Source organism: Centruroides sculpturatus, unplaced genomic scaffold (assembly GCF_000671375.1).
Source record: "Centruroides sculpturatus isolate CEXI.00-Female unplaced genomic scaffold, Cexi_2.0 scaffold478, whole genome shotgun sequence".
NCBI lineage: Eukaryota > Metazoa > Arthropoda > Arachnida > Scorpiones > Buthidae > Centruroides > Centruroides sculpturatus.
The window spans coordinates 284,714-309,402 of NW_019384994.1; the positions used below are offsets into that span (position 1 = coordinate 284,714).

Sequence of the window (24,689 nt, forward strand, 5' to 3'; positions counted from 1 at the left end):
GCGTTGAATTTTCGTCGATGTTAAGCCTAACAAAGACTATTGTATCGTTAAAAATTATTTTTTTATTTTGTACAAACAAAATAAATTTATTGAAAAATATAAAAACAATAAAAAATTATACTTCAGATGTTACTTTAGTATCAAAAACGTAAAATATTTGAGTAGCCGAAGACATAGCCAAAGATTGAAGTGCCACAGCACTGGCGAAAATTTAAATTTGCCGACTGGAATTCTTTCAGATGATTGACTTTCGGAAAATCGACGCTCTACTGTATATACATTTACAAGTATGTACTGTATTTACAGTACATGCATGGGTATTTACGGTACATGTAAATATAGATTACTTTTTTCTGTACTATATTAAAAACTAAAATTTATTTGTTTGTAAGCTTAAAATAGATCCTTATTAACCATATATTATGAAAATGCATTAATAAATAAAATACAGAACTGGGAATGGTAATTTATGGTTTAGCCTAGTGACAAGTAGATTCAACTTATGTCGCCTCTCCTGGAACCAATTACCGACGTAAGGTGAGGTATGCCTGTATATTAAAAATTACCTTTGAATTATGTAGAAATTTTCACAAATAGAAAAAATGTATTAGTGTGTGCTGGAAACAGCATACAACAAAACAAACAAAAAAAAAATGAATTTAGATCAAACTTCTAACTTAAAAGGTAATTTTTGTTTTTTAAATAAAACAATAGAAAATATTATTGTAAACTTTTGTAATAAGATTTTAAAAAGCAAAGATGATCAATCTTCAATCATTCAATCTGATTCTCATTTTAGTAATGAGAAGTTCTGCTACAGAGAATGCCCTTTCTGATTCAATTGATGAGAGTGGAATCGTGTTTAATGCATTTAATAGAATACAGATGTTATGTGTTTTTTTCACATGTAGCTTGGAAGATTTCTAATTTGTTTTCGAGATTGTAGTACTTCTTTTGCTCTCTAGTATTCTTGATTTGTCTACCTCTGCTGCTTTAATAGAAACATCAAGCTTATAGCCCAATAATTGGGCAGTTGGTTTGTCTTTAATAATCAGGTTTATGAAGAAAAACTTCATACTTGCAGACTTCATACTCGTTTGTATCCTTGCTCATTTTGCACAATCTGGCATTATGCAGTTATTGAAGCTACTCGGCATGGTTAAAAATTAAGACAGCATAAGCACAATTATTCCAGATATTACAGGTTCTGACAAGTAAAGAATTTTTAGTCCTGCCACAAATAAGCTACATATTGATTATTTATTGACCATTTGTGACATGCCGTAATGAGCAAAGATTTAAAAAATTAATAAATACAAATGTATTCTGACAGTTTGAGTTAATTATACTTTCTATTTGCAAAATTTCCTCAACCTTAACACAAAATAAGAAAAAAGTAAACTTTTAAGAAATTTGCATGATTTCCCGGGTTAAAAAACAACCAGATCCTGTTTGAGAAACCCTAATCAATACTATGATAGAGAACTGGAAACACACTATATCCTTGTCCATATATGTCACAGAAAATTTTAGCAGCATTTGAGATTGTCCAGCATATCATCAGACAATCCCTGCACACAGACCATCTCAGAATTCTAGAAGCATTAGAAATACAGTATACTGAGCTGATCTTAAAGTGAGTGCATAAACTACATAGATGAAGAAAAGCATCTCATATGCTTGACAGTACTTTATCATAAAAGTATATTAGATCATCATGGTTTAATTGTTACTATGTAATTTTACATCTATTAATGAAAGCATCAATCCACTTAGAACCTTCTTTTATTTTTAGTATTGTTAAACTATAAAAACAAATGTTTTCAATCAAGACGAGATCTTCAAGTCTACTTAAAAAATGGAATGCTTTTTTGAATGTTAATAAAATTTTGAAAATAACGAATCTTTTGAACACACAAAATACATTGATACTTTGTTATTGTTTGTAACTACAGAAAAATTACACGAAAATGTATAAGTTACTTTCCAGTCTATATGAAGATATTTTTCCATTTTACATCTATATGAAGAGACATTGATTTTTGTTGCTAGTTTATTTCTTTTATTATTTTAAATAGCATGAATTTTGTTATCAAACTTTATTTTATACAATATTTTATTTTTATATTTTTAAAAACCTTTATTCCAGACTTTTTAAAATTATAATTTGTTTTTTAATGAATTTCAATTTAAAACATTGATTGACCTGAATGATGATCCATTTTTGATTGAAAATGTTTGTCAAAGATATTTTCTGTGTTTATATTAAATTTTTTACTGGACTTATTGTGTGTTGTGAGGAATGCTATTAAATGAAACAACTGGAAAAGTAAATAGTTCATAGTCTTTACTCCATTTCAGTGTTTCAGCTTGCAGATCAAATGGTAAATTTCAAGGAGGGATTGTGGAATCCTACTTATTTCCTAGAAATTTTCTTGAAGAAATTAGAGGAGGAGTGCTTTCTAGTGCTATTACATTGTTAATTACAGTAACTTGTAAATCAGTTATTCCTCACATACTGAAAATGTTAAATTTAAAAATTATATCACTTCGTTATTTCATTAAAGACAAAGTTCCTAATATAATATCAATTAGAATATTTAAATTTTAAAACATTTTGCAACTTTAAAAGTGCTGTTAGGTAAAATTATTATAAATTTGTGAATATTCCTAATAATTTAATATCAATAAAAATTTTTAAAATTTTAATTCCAATCCCAACAAATTACCATTTACTTCCTCAGTTTGAGAACAGATGTTACAAACTAGTCTAAAAATTAAAAGAGCAAAAAATCATAATAGAATTGTACAGTTTAAATTACATTTTATCATTTTTCAATTTTTAATTTCAATAATTTTGATTGTGCAATAAAAAATTTTAATTTCAGAATTTAATTGTTTTTAGTCTATTATTAATAATTTTATAAAATTCAGAAAAGTTATTAAGGAACAATTTTTAATAAATTAGTACATTTGAAACATTTGGCAACAACCTCCTATTTGACAATGGTAGTATATTCTTTTGTTTTTCTTGTTGGTTAAATTTTATTCAAACCATGTCTGAATTTTAACTGCTCTCCCCATTAAACAAACTTTTCTCTACTGTGAATAGACTGTAATATTGACATTGAAATTGTGAGAGATTTTTAAAGGCTTTTCTCCAAAACCCTGTCATCTCCTCCTGGAAAAGGCAAGAGGAGAGTCTCTTTCTTTTGGAAACATATATCTTAGCTCCTGCGGATAGATAAGAAATTCTTAATTTAAAAAAAATATATAGTAGTGCTTAGTAATGTGAGGTAAACGTTCTATTATTGACTTAACACAGTACAGTTTTTAGCTCATTTCTTCGACAAAAATATTTTGTAAGACTTATTTTAAGAAATGTTAATAAAGTTTATTTATGCTGCACCCGTTGCACTTGTACATGAAACAGACATGGAAGCCCTTTCTCTTGGGAATCATGTTATGAAATATCTTGACAAGAGACATTACACAGTTACATATTACAAGAGATATTTCGTTCTCATTCACTATTTAGTGTAGTTTCAGCTTTTATTGTATTTTAGGTTATGTTATTTTTAAAATTTTAATTGACTGTTATAGAAACATCTTAGTTTTATGATGTAAGAATGTTAGACTGTACTTTAAAAACCCATCATATCATATAACATTCCATAGCTTAAATATAACTTTAGTTTGTTTCATAATTTTGTTCCATTCCTTTCAGAATTTTATTGTTCTACTTCTATCCTGAAAAGGCCATTAAAGATGGCTGAAAATATGACCATGTATCTTGAGTTTGTTTGTAATGTATAATCAGTTGCTATAAATAAATTTTTTTTCTGTTCCATTTGCTCAAACATATTTGTCATGTACAAAATCTTTAGGACTCAATTATTTAAAAATAACAAAAAATTAGTGCAAATTTCTTTTATTAATGTTGAAATGTGAAATTAAAAACAACCGCTAATTAAGATTTTTTTTTAAATCAATAGAAAATTAGCATACTTCACCAGAATATTGGGACTTTTTAACTTAAGTTGGTTATTTAAATGAAAATAGAATATTTAATGTTCCTTATTATTAAATTTTTATTAATTATCATATTTTTATATTTTATTTTAGTTTTATATTATTTTTTAAAAAAATATGTTAACAGCAGTGTAATAATGTTTGAATCATTTATTGATAACTAAATAATTTTAAATTCCAATATCTAAATGTTACAAATTAATTTTAATTTCAAACATCATTTGCTAACTGGATAAGGAATCTTAATTTGTTCCCTGTAGTTTGTGAAATAATCTAAAACATTAAAATTAATATTTTTATATTCAAAATCAATGTAGCTATATTTATATTAAAATTTGAAATTTTTTTTTCCATACAGGTCGAGTCTTTTATTTTAGACCAAGGAGATTTAGATGAAGAACCAGTATTAGATACAGCAAAATTTCTTTTGCAAGGTGATGAAAGTGACAGTCCAGATTTGCATAATGTTGATCCTGAGACACAAGCACGTTTAGAAGCTTTGTTAGAAGCTACTGGTAAGTTTTTTTTTTGTTTTTATTTATAAAAATATTTTTTAGTATTGGAATTATTTAACTTCTCTTGAAATTCTTTTGTTTTTTTTTCTCTGAATAAAATAAAGTTTTGCTGTTTTTCAGAATTAATGTAATTTCAAAATTAATTATCTTAACTATCTAAAAATTAGAAAATTTTAAAATAATTGCCTGCGTTGAGTGCAGGCTTCTGGGATGACTTTTGCGATTTCGTGTCTGAGTTTAAAAAAAATTTCCATGTTAGATTTTGATGATTTTAGTGTTAAAATGCTTAGTAGATCCCTGGCACGTGTATAAAATATTTTTTGGAAAATATAATTTATAATTATTCTATTTAAAAAATTAACAATAACTAATAATGTTTAATTTATAAATTAGGTATACTGTACAAATATAAACATATCAAAGCCAAATAATCCAGCAATCATTTGGCTTTAATATAATTAAATCAGGCTTTCTTACTGTTACTATAAATAATTAAATACTATGTAATCTGCTTATTAAATTATAATTATTAAATTTAAATTTTATAAGAGATGGCACCTAACACCTACTTCTAGGCCAAATTACATAGTATTTAATTATTTGTAGCAGCAATAATATATCCTGATTTATAATCCTGCAGTTGTTTGCTTTTATAAATTAGGTATATTATCATAGATTTGTATGTATTACTAATATAAAAGCAGTTGTCTGTGTGCATGTGTGTGAATTCTTTATAACTTCTGCAATTTTTGTCCAGATCAGATAAATTTTGATTACAGTCGACCCCCCCCTTATAACATGGGTTTCTATAGTTCGGGTTCCTATATCACGGGGAAAAAATTGTGACAGTATTCATACAAACATGCTAAAAAACTCCTATAATTTGGTAAAACGTCATCGCCGACTCGTGTCGCGACAGGATTGCACAAACCGTTGAGTTTGAACGAGCAGCAGACCTACCAAAAACCATTTATTATTTAATATCCGTAGAAATTATATTTATATTAATGCTGTCTCTAAAGTTCAGCAAATTTTTCGCAAAAAAAATAATTTATCGGGAAGCACACAAGCGCCATTCGATTACAATCTCCACGTTGAAAATAAGCTTAAGCAACGGCGTAGTCAAACGCTGTACACTTGGTAAGTAATCCTACAATTTTTTGTTTATAACATAGTTTATATGGATTATTCCCAAAAAATTATATGTATTTTGGAAATGTTGAGTCGAATTAGTCTAGAATTGATTGTCTGTTTGAAAGGTTTCTTCCATAAAATTATAGTCCATAGACTGCATACGTGCCAGGCTGTGATTGGCTGGACTCGTAAAAGCTGGATTCATAAAACTGAACGTATCTACCGTGTTATAGGGGGGTCGACTGTATATTCCTTTATGTTCTGATGAAAAGTATAGGCTACTTATTTTGCAAAAGTATTAGCTACTACAATCATTCTATGCACCAGAATATAATATTATATATGTACTCTTCAAACCTCTTTGAACAGTAACGGCCAATTTTGTAAAGCCTGAGAAAGAACTCAGGAGGGGCATCGAAAATGTTTGTGAATCTAGAAAAGGAACCACTCTGGTTAACAGGTTTGAAGAGTACATATTAGCTACTAGCTGTTACCTGTGGCTTCACCTGCGTGGAATTTGCAATTTGACAGAAATAACCCTCCCTCGATACTTCACTAAGATTCTCAACATTAGTTGTTACTATAAAAGCAAAAAATTGCATCTAAAATAGTACAGTAGAAGACATTCTTCAGGTTAAGCCTTAATCCTCTTCCTCATCCCCCTGCGGGGGAATTTCGAAAAATCCCTTCTTAATGTGCATTTTCATGATGTACCCTAACTGTACCAAATTTCATTTCTTTAGGTTCAGTGGTTGCTCTGGGTGATGATGAATCAGTCAGGGCATGTAATTTTATATATCACAAGTTCATGTGCACTGCATATCTTGCCGACCATATGATTGCACCATGCGGTTACCTTTCTCGTACACATACGCATCTTACCCCTCGCCACCCACTGACACCAAAAATATAATGCTTTCCCAGATGATATCTTTTCATTTATATGAATGTTTAATGGAATAATATACAGCTTATGTCTACCCTGAAGGTCCATTCTAAATATTGGTAAAAGAATTTTTGAAATCGGGTGAGTAGTTTTGGAGATTACCTCCTACATCCAAACTTACAAACTTTACCTCTTTATAATACACTGGTGGAAATTGAAAGTGTTACACCCAGATGGAATTGGTGGAAATTTTGCAAAACTTGTTAAACATGAACAGGAGCATATCCAAAAGAAATGAACACAAAATGAAATGAATTACGCAAAGTTCTATTGTTGTTTGGTACATGTTTCAGTAAGTGGTATGCCCACCTTGAGCATGGATACACTCTTGGATCCTTGTAGGCATTGAATCAATAAGTGCTTGAATGTCTTGTTGGGGTATATCTTTCCATACTTGCACAACTTGTGCAGTCAGTTGTTGTACAGTGTGTTCTGGATGGCTATGAGACATAATCCGTTTACCCACGACGTCCCAGACATGCTCTACAGGGAATAAATTTGGAGACCGGGCAGGCCAATCCATGATTGCGACACTTTGCAAGACCTGTCTTGTGATGGCAGCAGCAAGAGGACAGGCATTATCTTGTCAGAAGAAACCATTTTGGATGGTGTTCATGAAAGGTATGACTACTGGATAGATCATCCTGTCAACATACTGGCAGATGGTCATTGTGCCTTCAATAACCACCAACTCGATCCTGCTCTCGTAACTGATTGCCTCCCAAACCATGACACCAAGAGTTGGACCTGAGTAACACTCTGAAATTACAGCAGGGTGGGCTCTTTCTCCAACACGCCGGCGGACATGTAGCTGACTATCACATTGGCCTAAACAGAATTGGGATTCATCACTAAACACAACTGTACACCATTCATGTGTCCAATTACGTCTAGCAGCACACCACGTTAGACGTTGTTGGCGATGAAATCTGGTTAAGGGAACACATTGCATGGGGTCTGAGATCTCAGCCCAGCATCAAGCAATCGGTTTACAATTGTCTGTGGGATGACTCTGCAGTAACTACTGCTCGGATCTGTGCTGCCATCACCCATCTGTCAGCAACTGCCATCTGCACAATATGGTGGTCTTCATGTGGCGTTGTCCTTCTGCGTGGACCTGTGCTAGGTCTGTGAGTACTGGACCCTTCCTGCATCCACCTTGTGACCACTCTTTGTACTGACATTGCAGTACTTTGGACGATTTTATGATATGATGCTCCCATTATTGAAATGCCAATTATCTGACATCTTTCAAAGTCAGACATTTGGGTGTACTGAATTCTCACTCGTCAGTATGGCATAACTGGTCACCAACAACCTGTGGACCAAAAAGTCATGTTCCATAACACAGTTCACAACTTATAAAGTAAACACTATAACAATTTTGCATAACAAATGTCTCCATAATTTCCATACCATTGTATGTACTTCATTTAATTTTTGATCATTCATTACCCTTCAAAAAGAGATTCTTCTACCCCAATTTGATATGTCTTTAACAATACTGGGTGGGTGTAACATTTTTAATTTCCACCAGTGCATTAGTATAGATAGAATGAATGTTTTATTGATTTTGGATTGATAATTGCACTTACATTACAGTGACATTGGCGACCACGTGACATTTGTGCTCAATGAGAGAATTACCCTTAAGTTGCATTTTAAAATATTTTGGCAAATGACGTGTTTTAAATCTACCTCGCTAAATTTAAACTTTAAAAAATGATAGCAGCATTGTTCACTTCTATAACAAATTTTAAAAAATCTTTCCATAGTGACCACATGATGTTCTGTTATCCAATCAGAAATAATGATCTAATGAGCTTGTTATTTAGAAAGTGTTATTGCTGATCTAACTAATGTACCACACATACAATTAATTTTTGGTTAATCGACATAGAATTAAAAAGACTCTCTATTTTGTCGAAAAAACACCTAGGGGAAAGCATAAGAGTAAGATTGGTCAGGTAAGTTCTGGATCTAAAAGAATAAGAACAACTGAGATCCCTGAAGGCTGTGAAGTTCGAATTGAGCAAAATTGAGTAAAAATGGACTAGTCAAGAGCTACAGAAACAGCATCACAACATTGAGCTCAAATTGAAGCTGCTTCTCAATTCTTTAATCCCTACTTTCTCATAAAAAATATTCCATCATGCTTAATTGGAAATTTCTAGTGTATGAAATAACAGTATATATAGGATTTGGTACTATCCATGGTTTTCAGGCATCTACTGGTGATTTTGGAATGGATAAGGGAAACTACTGTATACTTACTGTTATAGATACTTCAACACATTAAATGCCACATGTTGCAAATATGCAATACAATGCTATACTCTCTTGGCAACAAATAAGGTGTTAGTTACTTGATTAATTATTTTGCTGAGTATGTTTCTGTTCAATTCTGCACAATGCTATATATTGAAATCTGTGCTGTGTTACTTTGGAGCAACATAATAGTTTTGTAAATGTAATGACAGAGTATGTTCAATGGAAATTGCACTTGGACCAGTAAAAGTTTTTTTGTTAGGAAAAAAAACAGATTTTTCATATTCATATTTCATAGGGAAAAATAAATTTCTATTAGCATCCTAATGCTTTTCTTGTGCAATGAACTTGCATAAGTGCAATACCATGAAACTATAAAACACAAACAGATATTAGAGAAACAACAAAAATAGTAAAAAATAGTAAGTATATTATCTTACTGATTGACTAAAATCTAAGAAAAATAGAATAATCTATTTATGCAATCTAGAATTTAGGCATTTATGTTGCATGAGTTCTGTTATATTTAGAACCTGATGAGCATAAAAAAATAGCAAAACATAATCAGAAAAAAACATTTAGGCTGTGTGTTGCATTTCTGTAACATGCCTAAAAATCAAGAAAAAATATTTTTCAACAATGAACACAAAATAACATTAAATGATCATAATTTTTGTGCTATTTTGCCCATAAAAAATAGCATGGTCTGGTGTGATAATTTACGCCCCTCTATTGTGTAGTTAAAGTAGGTTAGTTTTCAATACAAACAAATGCCTGTGGCGTTAAAAGTTCTGTGTTAGAGCAGTGTTAAAGGTTCATTTACACGCAACAGTGACGTGCTGGCACAGTGCAGTGAATTTTTGCCTGTGGGGAAATCATTGACCTAGTTTTAAACCACCCTGTCCAGACTCATTCGTCACAGTGCTGTACAGTGGTAGTGGCATGACCATACCGTGAAAGTACATTTGGCAGGAACAATATTTTCACTGACGGTAAATTTTGTTTTTCAATGGATGACGAACATTTAATTGAAATGGTGCATCAACACCCTGTTTTATTTGATTTATCTCATTTGAAATACATGGACATTGGGTACAAAATGAATATTTTCTGTTTTGTTTAATAAAATATAAAATGCATGTTGGGACATTTGAAAATATTCAAAAAAATATAGATTCATCATCTCAATTTTTTTATAGAGAGTATGAAACTCCCATTCTGTTGATATTTTTTGTCCATGCTTGATGCACCCACTTGCGGTGCTTTCTTGATTGCATTATTTCTTCTTCATATAAACATATAGCTATCATAGCCAATTCATTCTCAGAAAAGTCCATGATCACTCACTGACAGCAAGGTCACATCACTGTTGTGTGTAAATACTCGTCACTGTGCTGTGCTCTATGTCACTGTCACCAAACGGTCACTGTGCCGGCACATCACTGTTGTGTGTAAATGGACCCTAAAAAAGAATTTTACTTTTATCTGCAATGCAGGTTAACATATACCTTGCGCATGCAATTTGCATTTTCACTGAACATTTGTCTTTTGGTGTCAAAAGTTCTCACATGCAGCATAATTATATACTCAAAAGAATTTAAAACTGGAAAAATTCAAAAATTTTGAGATTTTAAGTTTATCAAATCAACAACTCAAAGTATTTTAAATGAGTTGTTGTTGTTGTTTGAGTAACAGAAAATTTCAAGTACTTACACAGGATTTATTTATTTCTTGTTCTTTAACTGTCAAAACCATTTGTAGCTCTCTAATCATTTTGCTGTATCTTGAGCTTTCAGTTTGTGGACATTTATAATGTAAGTGTTTAGATGAAGCTTATGGATTAGTTCTTTTTGAACACTGAGTAGGAAATTGTACCTGTAATGAAAGTTTTTCTTTGGTGGTGATTGTAACTATGCTGATACTTTTTTACATTTTTTTTAACAGTTAACTCTCATGAAAATAAGTAAAAAACTTGAAATTGTCATTTTATTTAACCTCGTGATTAGGGCTGTGGAGTTATTTAAAAATTTTCAGACTGACCAGGGATGGACTTGTTACCAAAATAGGCCCAAGATTTCTGATTTCATTATGTGATCTCAGAATAAAAGCTTCAATAAATATTGTTCTAATAAAGATAGAGGAGTCTTTTAGCTTTGGAATAAAAAGTTTTCTACATTCTAAGTAATGAGATAGTCATACATCAACCAAAGCTGAATATTATCAGGCTAGAAATGGCTATAATACTAATAATTTAATAGACAATTTGGCATTAGAGTTACACATTTTGTCTATTAAATTATTAGTATTATAGCTGTTTCTAGCTTGATAATATTCAGCTTTGGTTGATGTATAGCTTTAAACATATCAGGTGTAGTAAGGATGTTTTGATAATGACAGTCAATATATAAATATGTATTTGATAATTTTTACTTTTTCGGCTATTGTATATAATAGAGGGAAAGTGTAGCAATCTGTGAAAAAATGATCCCCCCAAATTTTTACATGTTTGGATTCAGGACACCTTGAAATGTTGAGATATTTGAGAAATGTTTTCTGTGTGTATGGATGTTAGAATGTGTATGGGGAGCACAATTTTGTTCACTCTGTTTGAAGCTTAATAACTTCTGTGTTAAACCATCCAATTCCAATTCACAGGAGTTAAGGTTCAAAGTGGTTGAACTAAATTCGTTCCTCCACACACACTCAGTCTGTCAGTGGATTTTTAATGGCTTTGACTAAAACAACAAAACTCTGATTCCACAGCCCTGCTCATGATAAACTTTTGAAACTTCTTACGTTATTACATATGAAGTCCAATTGTTAAATACTTTTTTGAAAAGTAAACATGGTGTCTAAATATTAATTTGTATAATATGAGAACAAGTGACATAGCACCTAATGAGTGTGCAATATTACAATATGAAACTCAAAAGGTATAACTGCACATCAAGGAATTTACTTAATTGTCAGTTATTACATTAATTATCACTTTACACAAACATTTTGCATTTGTTGTAAAGTGATAAATACTATATATGCCAAAATATTCAATTTCTTGATGTAATATTCATTTTTTTTCACTTATATTTTATTGCAGATAATAACTGATCATAATTATTCTACATTTTCTGTGAAATTATATTTACCCAGATTTAGTAATATTAATATCTAGTCTGTCCAACAGCAAATAATTAGATCTATGATAAATGTGAAAAGAAATTTCTAATTCAGACTATTAAGTCTAAAAAATACATCATAAGGAAGAAACATCATAAATATTTGAAAGCTGTTTAGTCTATGCCTATTTTTATGTAGAAAAGAGCAAAAGTTGTTATCCACATTTAAAAATGTAATTATCAGGGTTATTCATTTATTTTATGTTGAAAAAGTTGATTTTGATATTAATTTAAAAAAAAATGAGTTTGTGTTTTCAAAATTTAAATGTTTGGTTTTTTAATTGAATGACTTTAGAAATGTTTAGAAATGTCTTCTGTCTTTGTATTTCAAAATAAAGATTTCAATTGTATAGAAAATTCATAATTTTTTGATAGATTGTAAATGTATGTATTTCTGTTACTGATAAGAGATTTCAAATAGAAAATTTTCTCGATTACTTCAATTTTTCAGTTCTCTAGGTATTCTTCATGAGTATTCTTGTTCATTTATAAAATTTCCATAAAAATTTATCAAACAGAGCATAAATGGAGGTGTTCATAAGTCAGTGTTTTATATGTGATCAAAGTTCAAAGCAATTGCATGACCATTAAACATGATTTTTTGCAATTGTGTGCAAGTAGGCAAGGATGATGTCATGATGAAGCCAGAAATTTGATCTATTGGCTGAGATATTCCAGGTCGTATTTTGCCGTGTAAAGTCTATGGGCAAGTTGTTGGTTGTAAGCTCATCTGTGTTACATGTCGATTGAGTTTATATCTGCTATTGATTTACATTGATCTCTGACAACTTTTTATTTTGATCTTTATGATGGGTATTTAATATGCATGATGATGTGACAAAATTAATTTCTCAAAACTTAAACATGTGCATTCTGTGGCTATACATAAATGTATTTTAACTGCTTACTGGAGTTGGTAGTTGCTGGCTGCATATATGAGTGTTTTAAATGTTTGTTGATGTTTTTGTTGATTATAATGATGAATATGTATGTCTTTTGTACCTGCAGGTTTTAAACTACTTTAGACAGAATGTTAGAAGTGTATTATCACATTTGTGTTTTTTGTGTCAAGTTGAAACAAAGAAGTCTATGCCTCGGAGCTCGTTTCTTTTTCCTAGTTTTAGATATTACTAAGTATTTTCTATCTTATTCATTTTAAAATCAACAGCTTTATCAATTTTTCAATTCCTGATCATCTTATATTTTTATTTTAAGCATTTTAAGTTAGATTTTTAAATTTAAAATATTTGTTTTTTTATTTTTAACTGAGCATTCAAACAAAGTTGTTATGAACAGAATACATTGTCAGCTATGTTAAATATTATATTATTTTGAAGAATGTTTTTAATTTAAAAATACATATTATTAAATTGATTAAAATTGCCAAAGTTTATATAATTATAATGATTTATTTCAACTTAAAATAAAACAAAATAAATCTTCTCCAGAAACTGGGCTATATTATATTGTACAAAAATTCACTACCTTTATATTCACCCAGCTGATTTTTTCAGAAAAATCAGCTGGGTGAATATAAAGGTAGTGAATTTTTGTTCAACTTAATTAGTTAATGGCCTTGAAACATTCTTGATAGGAATCAAATGCATTCATGCAAAATGCATGAAGTTGAATTTTTACATTAACTTGCTTACTAAGGTATTTTTGTGCTCATCGCTTTCGTGAAGGATGAAGTGTTTCATTTATGATTCCATAAAGTCAAATCCTTTTTTCTGTTTTTAAATTTTCATTATTTGAGAGGTTAACAACAAATCTAAAGTATCTTTTACTGTTTTATTCTGCAATTCTTTAGTAATTCATTTTTTTTTTCTCTCTCTTAATTATTTATGCTATATTTCAATTACTTTTCAGGTATTGGAAAACTCTCACTTTCAGACGGGAAACAATTTGCTGATCCTGAAGTACTTCGTAGGCTAACGTCATCAGTCAGTTGTGCTTTAGATGAAGCTGCTGCTGCCCTCACAAGAATGCGAGCTGAGCATGGGTCCACAGGAGTACAGGGTGAAAGGTAAAGAAATTGGCTAATCCATCAATTCTAAATAAATTACCATATCTTAAAAGTTAAAATGAAAATAATCTATAAACATAAACTTGTGAACAACTAGCTGTCACTAAAACGTAATAAAATTTTTAAGTGTCTGTGTATTTGTAACTTTCACATAATTACAGGCATACCTCGACTTACGTCGTTTCGAGTTACGTCGTTCCCGATTATACGTCGTTTGTCAAAAAAGTATATGGAAAAATAAAAATCGAGTTTAAGTCATTTTATTCGACTTTACGTTAGTCCGCCACAAATATTGAAGTCGTAATATCACTAGAAAAACGTTTAAAGCACATAAAATCATATTAAAATATATACGAGTATATGTTCTGTATTTACAGTACACGCATTCGTAAATTTAGAATACTTTTTTCTGTACTATATTAAAAACTAAAATTTATTTGTTTGTAAGCTTAAAATAGATTTTTATTAACCATATATTATTAAAAATGCATTAATAAATAAAATACAGAACAGGGAATAATAATTAATGGTTTAGCCTAGTGACAAGTAGATTCGGAGACAAGTAAATTCGACTTACGTCGTTTTCCTGGAACCAATTAACGACGTAAGGCGAGGTATACCTGTATTTGTAAAATTTTGTCAGCAAATTTAACATGTTTTTTTATTATTTTTTTTACATGTTTTCTTGGATTTAATTTACCCGTGTAAAATGTATCTTTGATTTTTCCATAATTACTATTAATGGTTGTAAAGGCATACTAAATAATTATGAAAAGAGCAAAAATTGTTATAATTGACATAATTTATTTAAACAGAATCAAATAAACTGAAATGTTAGTTTAAGAAGTCATTTATTATATTAGATAATATTTTTTAAGACCATCTTTTATTATTAGATCCTTCATGACTCACTGTGTCAATGAAACATTGAACAGTTATTTCCAGTCAATGCTAATTCATTATTTTTATTATATATGTGGTCTGTCAGGAAAGTATCCAGTCATATAATATGAAAGAAGAAACAATAAATGTCTCTCTTTATCTTCTTGAATAAACATTAGGATCTCCAGATCACCTTCTAGTTTTTGCACTGTCAGTCAGTCCACTCCTTAGCTGCCAGGTTACATTGCTGTTGGGAAAACTATTCTTATTATATTAACAGTGGTTGGTTTTTCTGAACAGACCTCATATTATATAATTTATTTTGTTTTTTATATAGATTCGTTGACACTTTATTATTATTATTATTTCTGAAATGCTATGGAATTTGATGTATTTTTAGAATGTTTAACATATCTATATGCCCTAAATATGTTTGAATTTGTTGTGCTCTGTTCCTTAACCTATTAACTCTTTTAAGCACTAAAATTTTTGTTTTTACTATGTATTTGTAGATGGAATAGTTCTTACCCTAAGGATATACTTAGTGGGGATATATGATGTAGTTTCTTCCCAGTTGTGGAACAGTTCAAATATATTTTTTGGGGGGTTTGCCATTAATGAAGTTTTGTGATATTTTATTGCTATTTTTGTCAATTTTTTAAAAATTAATATGATTTTAAATGTTATTTTCTGTATATAGTGAGAAATGCTTATTCTGTGCTTTATATATGAAATAAATTATATTTTAGTAATTTGTCTTTTAGAAATAGCAAACTATACCATTTATTTACTCAATGTCAAGAATTTATTTACAATTTTATTGACTTTAGAGAGTATCAGGTGTCATGTTCAACTGTCTTTGTTTCTTAGTGAGCTGGATATTCTGTTGTGTGGTGATTCTCTGTGCTTTTACTTTTTGTTATTATATTATATAGTGGGTTGTTCAGAAAGTAATTTCATTTTTTTCTGTGAAAAAAACACAATATTTTTATAATAAATAAATATTTTATTGAATTGTATATCGACTATTTTGGTCAAATACCTGTTGTCATTGTTTCTGGTAGTAGCATGATTTCATATTCATAAAAGTTTTGATCGTTGCTTACAAAAAACTGATCGAAGTGATTTTGACATTGTCATTTCAAGTAAATGTCGTACAGTTAAAAAAAATTCGTATAGACCAGAAGAAGTAATAAACTGAGTGCGCTCGATCTGGCGAATATGGTTGGTATGATAGCATGTCCCATCTAAGTTATAACAGTTTCTGACCAGTTACCAAACTTGTGTGAAATTTGACATTATTGTGGTAAAACACTACACCTGTTTTGTTGATAAATTTTGGCCGCCTTTTCTGTTTGATGATATTACTCAGTTTGTTTACTCGATGGCAGTACACTTTCGAATCAATTGTTAAATTGTCTGGTAAAAGTTCCAAAAAAAATTTCCTTAAAATTCCACCAGAGAGCATCTCTCTTTAAGAACCTGTGGAACCCATATATCGAGCTTTGAAACGAAACGAATTTGTTTTAAGTAATCATAAATGGTTCAATTTGACAAATTTAATCTTAGTGATTTCCCGTGTTGTTGTTCGGCAGTTTGCTTCAATCAGTACCTTTTTATTTTGTTTTCATTGGCTTCAACTGGCCATCCAGAACAGAACGTGGTGCATCTTCAATATTGAATTTGCCAGAATGAAATTTTGTAAACGAGTTTTGGCACTGTCGTTCTGTCAATACATCTTCTCCATACATGTCACACAATTTTTTTTCTCGCTTGAACAGCATTCTTACCTTTTTTGGTAATAAGAGAGCAAAATATGCCGAAAATGCTGCTTTCGATCTTCCATATTTGATGGGACACAAAAAATAAACAATTGCACAAAATCAAACAAAATATTTTACAAATAAGCCTTAAAATGCTAGCTGTCAAAATATATAATGTCTAACGACTAATCTGTCTAGTGGTAAAAAAAATGAAATTACTTTCTGAACAACCCAATATTTAATAATAATTCCAACATGAATCATCAAATATATGAAAATGATGAAGTTATTGAAAAATTTATATATGAAAGTGATATGGATATTGACGATGTAAATGATAGCAAAAGTGATTTATTATTTGAAAATGAAGGTGAAGATATAATAGAATCAAGTACATCTGATGAAGATGATCCAGATTCGCAATCTGAATCAGATTGTACATTGGTCGACATCACTAAACTGTCTTGGACAACACATGTAGACAATTTCAAGTTTTTTATACATAAATTTTGAGTTAATTCTGGTCCAAATCACAATCTTTCTCTGGGCTCACTATGTTCTTCATATTTTAAATTATTCATCACTGATGAAAGGTTAGAGATTATAAAGGAAAATACAAATATGCAGAATACGTCAGGATATTCTGATAAATTGTGAATACTTATTGCAGGTATATCTGAAATATGGGCATTTATTTCAATTATATTTCTAATGGAGATAAATAAGTTACCTGTTATGTATATGTATTGGTCTAGTCATCCTGGACTTGGAAATAATATGATAAAAAGAATAATGACACGTGATTGTTTCTGTGAGATAATAAAATACTTTATTACATTTATTGAATAGAGACGAGGAATTTAGTCAGAATGTTCCAAATTATTATTTAGTGCAGAAAGTAGAACCATTCATGTTGTTGTTGAAAAAAAAAAAACTGTCAAGCATGTCTGACTCCTTTCTGCGATATCTGGAGAAATTAGAGATTTTTAAGGCACACAGAAAAACTGGTTGCATCAACCATAGGAATGCAGACTCTACCTACTGCATGGCAATCCTTTTACAAGAATTAATGACTTTATTTATTTTTGTTAAGGGACATTTTTCAGTTTAACTTATATTTTTCATTTATTTTATCACCACAGCTACTTTTCTGTTATTTATATTTTTAAGTTCGTATTTGTGTTTGATTTTATTGTATGTTATGGTAACTGAAGAAGATTGTTAAGAAACGATCGAAAACGTTTTTACTTTATTAATTTTTATTAGCTGGATTATTAAAGGTGTGTTTTATTCATAGAATAAGTCAGTAAAATGTATTATGAATCAAATGCAGAGAGAGCAGAAGAGATGAGTGGACTTCCAAAGACTAGATGGTGGAAGTTAGAATCTGCTTGTAGAGAGTAGTTCATATTGGGGAGACACCTCAGAGAAATTAATTTTAAAGATGTTTCCAACAGCATGGAGCAGGCTGGCAAATAAAATAAGTAATTTGGATGATGAGATCCTTGATATAACAATTGGTAAATCTAAATCAAAGATGAGTGGTGGAATGATGAAGTCCAGAGGCACATTAGAGTAAAGAAGAATCAGGGAAGATGGGATGAGAATGGTGATGAAGAGACTAGAAAAGATCACAGGAAGCCAAAAAGAAGTCCAGGAAGACAATAGCAAGGTAAAGGCTAAATCATATTTAGTGTTTTATGAGAGAGTGGAAACAGAAGATGAACAAGAAAATCTTTATAATAATAAAACAAAGGAATAGAAATAGCAAAGACACATACCATATAAAAACTATTAAGGCAGAAAATAGCAGTCTTCTTACTGACGACAACCCCTCGAAGTAGGTTTCTGTCTGTGATGATGGGACCTCTCAGAGATGGTTTAGTAACTGTTTATCATCTCTGGGATCTAAACGCTCACCCATGTGTTTCTCATGTATGCCAGAAAGGAGAATCCTGTTAGTTGAGGGGTAACATAATGTCCCGCAACACACTGCTTTGGTCCCTGCTTTGGATAAATGGGAGGCTCAAATCAGGCTTCATTTGAGTCAATTGGCTGGTCATTGAGTCCTTTGAACCTCAGCTCCGAGTAAACTGAGCAATGTAGATTTCGTGGACTTGTCCCTGCTTGATAGCCTTGTCATATCAGACAAGATATGTTCTTCTTGACTGCATTGTGAGGGTATAGTTTCTGGGAAACTCTGATGTGACAGTCTGAGAATCTCCTATATGACAGCTCCTGCATGTTGTTGGGCCCCATGGTGGGTGGGGTCACTGGGAGCTAATTTTTGGCATCCATATTGGATGCCAAAATCACAAAACATCCATGAATGGACCAATCACCACTGAATATTGCCATTTCCAGTCAGCCAGCCTACTTAATTGTACATGCAACTGGAGAAAAACCTTTATCTAAATATTCCCTTTTTCTGGTTCTTAAATTGTTTGAATCAGTATTGTCCACCCAAAGAAGGTTTAGAAAGATAGAGACTGCCTCACCTTGGCAACCAGTGAAACTTTTGGCTATGCATATCTTGGGGAACATCAAAATTAATGTTACACCACATAGTAGTTTAAACTTATTACATGGTGTGAGATTTGAAGAAATATCAGATATCCAGATGGGACTATCAGATCAAGATGTCACTGCTGTTTTGACACGTCTTCATTCATTGAGATAACAAGTTGATACTGACGAAACACCTTATCTTTACCTTTAACAAACCAACACTGTTATCTTCCATTGCTTCAGGATACCTACATTGTACAGTTTGCCCATATGTCCCAAATCCACTGCACTGCTTCAAATGCCAACATTTTGGACATTCACAAACATCGTGCCAAGGAAAAAATGTATGTGCACAGTGTGGAGGTGAAGGTCACGAGAGTAACTGACTACACTGCTGCTCCAAGCTGTGTGAACTGCAAAGTTGTCAATCCTGCTACTCCTAAAAATGTCCAACATGGCAACAAGAGGAGGAGATTCAATGAGTCAAAATGATTAATAACTTATCCTATATAGAGGGCAGTCGTATGCTTACATTAAATGAACCAAAGAAGCAAAAGACATTTGCTGCTGTTTTGAAATCCAGTAAGACCTGTGGGGTTCAAACATACTTTTGTTTCTCCAAATGAATCTCTCACTCACCATGCTAAATATCTTCTGATCCAATCCAAACAATGGAAAAGGAGATCATAAAGGCAAACTTTTATCTAAGTCAGAAGCCATAATGAAAAACGTGGGTTCTAAAAAGGCCAATAAGAACCCAATAAACAAACAAAAAGTGAAAGCAGTCCTCTCTAAAGTTTCAAAAAAATCAGAGGCTCAGTCTGAGTGACTTCTCTGATGTCTCTGATGAAGAGATTAACAAGGAAGTGACAAATCCAACTTCACCTCCAAAAGAAAAAGCATCATTGAAATTGAAGAAAGATACTTTCACAAAGAACGTTGCCTCAAACACATAATGGATTATAAAATAATTCAATGGAACTGTCGTGGTTTCCGCAACAACTTCTCTGACATTAAATACCTAACATCAACTATTTCATCTGTGTGGCATTCCAGGAAACACATTTGAAACTTGGAGAAACGGTATCATTAAGAGGATTTGATCTTCACCACAAGGATGACAATAGCCATAATTGTCAGTGGAGGTGGCTATACTGGTTTCATATCACTAGTCATCTTTGTCAGTACAAATAAGAACTGACTTTCAAACGGTAGCAGTTAGAATTTCATTTGGAATGACTGTCACAGTTTGTTCTATATACCTGCCACCAGGTGTCAGAATCAGCCAGGATGAATTGGATACTGTCAACCAATTCATGTCAACCTGCTGCCAATTCCCTATCTTCTTCTTGGAGACTTCAATGACCACAATTCAATATGGGGCAGTCCCAATGTGAATCATCGAGGCATTAAAAGATCCATAGGTAATGTACAACTGTACCTATTCAATACTGGAGAGGTCAACTTGTTGCACATGGAAGTATTTCACTTACTTCCATGCCCAACAAGAACAATCATTGCAACTGATTTGTCATTGGGAACCCATAACTTGTTTTTGGCATTCTCATGGGAGGTTGGATCTAATCCACTTTCCAGTTACCACTTCCCAATACTTTTAAAATATGTAGGCTGTGAAACTGCTCGTCCACCATACTGGAAGCTAGATAAGGCAAATTGGGCAGTATTTTCTTTATTAGCCAACATCTCAGATGATTTGGTTAACATTCCCGTTATCAATGATGTAGTCGAAGTTGTCTCTTCCAGTATTAGGCAGGCCACTGACAGTGCAATGGGGAAAACATCAACCAGATATCCAAAACATTTGAAACTATGATGGAACCAAGATTCTGTGGCAGCCTACAAAAAACAAAAGAAAGCATGGGGGATTTTCAGAAGATACCATTTAATTTAATTGCATTTCTAAAAGCAAAGGCAAATGCCAGAAGAATAAGGAGGCAAAACCAAAGGGATTCTTGGAGGAAGTATGTATCTAATATATAATCGAGGCGGAATGATGATGATAATAATAAGCGCAGAGCCCAAACAGTTAGGAGTTGAAATTTGGTGCACAGTTAGGGTACATCACGAAAGCACACACTAAGAAGGGATTTTTTGAAATCTCTCCCCCCAAGAGGGACAGGATTAAGGTTTTGACAATGGCTGTGTTAACAATGGAAGTGTTAAGAGAAAGCGATGTGCAAGATTTACAGGCGCAGATGCAGTTTTTGTGGGAAATCAAACATTTTTTTAACCCATCTAAAAATTCTCTAATTAGTCTGGAAACAGTGGGACCTAATTCTTTCATTGTTTGAAAACAGGTAAGATTGACTATAACATAATAATCTTAATCTTCCCTATCATTACTTTTTGCCCGAGCAACGCAGGGCCTATCTGCTAGTCTAGTATAACATCTTCCACTAACTCAAAAGTAGTCTGGGATAAAATTCATAAAATTAATGGAAAATATGCATCTTTCTTTGTCCATACTAAAAGATAATGGCACAATAATTAGTGACATACAAGATATTGCTGATTTTATTAGGTTAACCTTTTCCACTTCATTCAGCAATATAATGTATTCAAGAAATTTTCAAGCTTATAAAATCCAAATGGAAAAACAGTATTTAAATTTCCATTCCTCATCTAATGAAGAATACAATTAGTTAGAACTACATACAGCTCTGTCGCTCAGGGAATATTACTGTAGGCCTGGATCATGCTGTAGTGGATTTATCCACTACAGCATGATCAAAAATCTGTCAATTCCCTTAGTCTCTTGAGTCTATTTAACAGAATATGAACAGAGCATGCTTTTCCTGACTCTTGGAAGCAATTTATTATTATTCCCAAACCAGGCAAAGATCATAAGAATTCCTCTAATTACAGACTAATCTTTCTGATGAGTTGTCTTTGTAAACTCTTCAAGAGAATGATAGACATCTGATTCTTTCTTAGAGGAAAAAGGATTATTTTTCAGAGTGGATTTTGTAGGAACATAAGTACCACAGACAATTTAGTAAACCTTGGAACATCCATACATAAAGCGATTGCTTGACAACAACACTTCGATATAGAGAAGGCTTATGATTGCTGTTGGCAATACAGAATACTCTTTGACCTGCACCAATTTGGATTGCAGGGTAATTTGCCAATTTTCATAAAAATCTTCATACAGAATCTAAGATTCCAAGTTAGGATGGGCATCATGTTATTGAGACACAAGGTGTTCCTCAAGGTTCTATTTTGAGTATGACTCTGTTCCTAATTAAAATTAACAGCATAGCTAACTGTCTTCCTTCCAGTGTGAAAAAAACATTGTATGTAGATGACTTTCAGATCTGTCAGTCTAGTAACACGAGTTTCATTGAGAGACAAATGCAAACTTTTTCTAAATCACATATACAATTGGTCCAAGGCAAATGGTTTTATTCTTAACATGGAGAAGACATCATGCATCTACTTTTGCTGAAGGCATGGTTTGCACCCCAATCCTGAAATTCACCTAAATGGTGTTAAAATTCCAATGGTCAATGAAACTAGTTTTTCTGGGTGTTCTGTTTGACCAAAAATTAACCTTCTTTCCACACTTAAACAACTTGAAGAGTAACTATCTAAAGTCTCTAAACCTTTTAAAGGTACTGTGTTGCTCATCCTGGGAAGCAGACAAATGTTTAATGCTCAGGATATATGGGGTCCTTCTCAGCTTTAAGCTGGTTTATGGATGCATTGTATATAGGCCCATGTGCGAATCTACTCTTCATATGCTGGATCCAATCCACCATCAAGCATTGTTTGTGCACTGGTACTTTTTGGACTTCTCCTGTATTTGGAAGCTTATGATCTTCCACTACCACTCGGAGTGAACAGTTGTCTCTCCTCTATTACCTTAAACTGAAATCTCAGACTAAACCTTCTGTTTATTTTACAGTATCAGATACTCAGTTGAAAAGATTATTTGTAGTCTGCCCATTTAGAGTCCCTACATTCGACATAAGAATGAAGAATGTAAGCAGCACAGTTGAACTGGACAAATGCAACATTTCACAGCCCAAAATTGATAGTACCTTTTATATCACCTTGGTCAACTCCTGTGATAAGTCGACCTTAACTTAACCTATCCTATGTTGAAATTTTTCTCCATTGCCTGTGATGTCATTAATTTTTGTGGATGTTAAGCCTAACAAAGTTTATTTTAAAATAATAGTGTTTATGTGTCGTTAAAAATTATTTTTTTTTATGTTGCACAAACAAAATAAATATATTGAAAATATAAAAACAAAAAAAATTATATTTCAAAAGTCTGTTTTAATATAAAAATTATGATGCATAGTGACATCTAGTATCAAAAACATTTCAATGCAGACATGAAAATATTTGGGATCGCTCATGCAGATCAGTGAGGTCAACAAAGAAATTTTTGGGAACAATGCAGGACAGGTTAAAGCACTTTCCTAAGGAATCCATTTCAGATCATGTGTTTAGACAGCACTTTGTAGAAATTCAACACAGTCACAGGAATTTAATTCCTATTTATATTATTGATGGATCTAAATCAGATAACTAGTGGGACCTAATCTTCATGTTGGATCAGCCTTTATATGCCAAGATGAAATAGTGACAGAACAAATATCATCAAATTCTTCCATCTTCACTGCAGAGCTAAGTCTATCCACTTAGCCTTAAAGTATATAAGTAGTAAAGGTCATCATTGCTGTGTGATTTACACTGACTCAATTAGTGCACTCCAGGCTCTGATCTCATCTGAACCTAGTTCTGACTCCATAATGATTAAAATTTGTAAACTGATTTGCCATCTGTTTGCAAGTAATTTCTCCTCTAAAGTTTTGTGGGTCCCAGACCATGTAGGTATAAGAGGGAATGAACAAGCTGATTATAGCATTCAATGTCTATTGAAGTATGCAACTTGAAGCTAGTTAAAAAATGACTAGAAGAAAGATAGTAAAACATGTGGAATGGACAAGTCCACAATAAACTACATGAGATCAAACCTTTGATAGAAAATTGGACAAATAATGAGTTTTACGAAAGGAGATCTGAAGTAATCCTCACCCACATGAGGATTGGACTCGCACTGCTGGCTCATCAATATCTTTTGAATGGTGATGACCAGCCAGTATGCTACTATTGCAACTGCACTGTAAGTGTTAATCACATACCATACAATTGCTCTGCTTTTGAGAGTTGTAGACAGCATTTTGGAAATGCAAGTTTGACAGAGACTTTGGCCAGAGGCCAAATCTTGATAATGACAGAAAGCCCAGTAGCTAAATATGTATAAACAGATTTGATTATTTATTTTTTACTTTTATATATTGTGTTATTGTTTTATTTATTTGTAGTGTTTCATATGTTTGTTATTGTTTTTAGTTATTAATATTTTACATTATGTATATTCAACTTTTTATATTTTACATATAT

The 24,689-nt window shown here is 31.8% G+C and overlaps 1 protein-coding gene across 1 annotated transcript in view; it reads left to right on the forward strand.

Moving 5' to 3' along the window:
• Positions 1–24,689, forward strand: part of LOC111633082 (ankyrin repeat domain-containing protein 17-like) — a 75,775-nt gene that overhangs the window by 29,317 nt on the left and 21,769 nt on the right. Inside the window, exons 2-3 of the mRNA XM_023377611.1 lie at positions 4,391–4,547; positions 13,941–14,097. Coding sequence (XP_023233379.1) covers positions 4,391–4,547; positions 13,941–14,097 — 314 coding nt within the window. The remainder of the gene's footprint in view (positions 1–4,390; positions 4,548–13,940; positions 14,098–24,689) is intronic.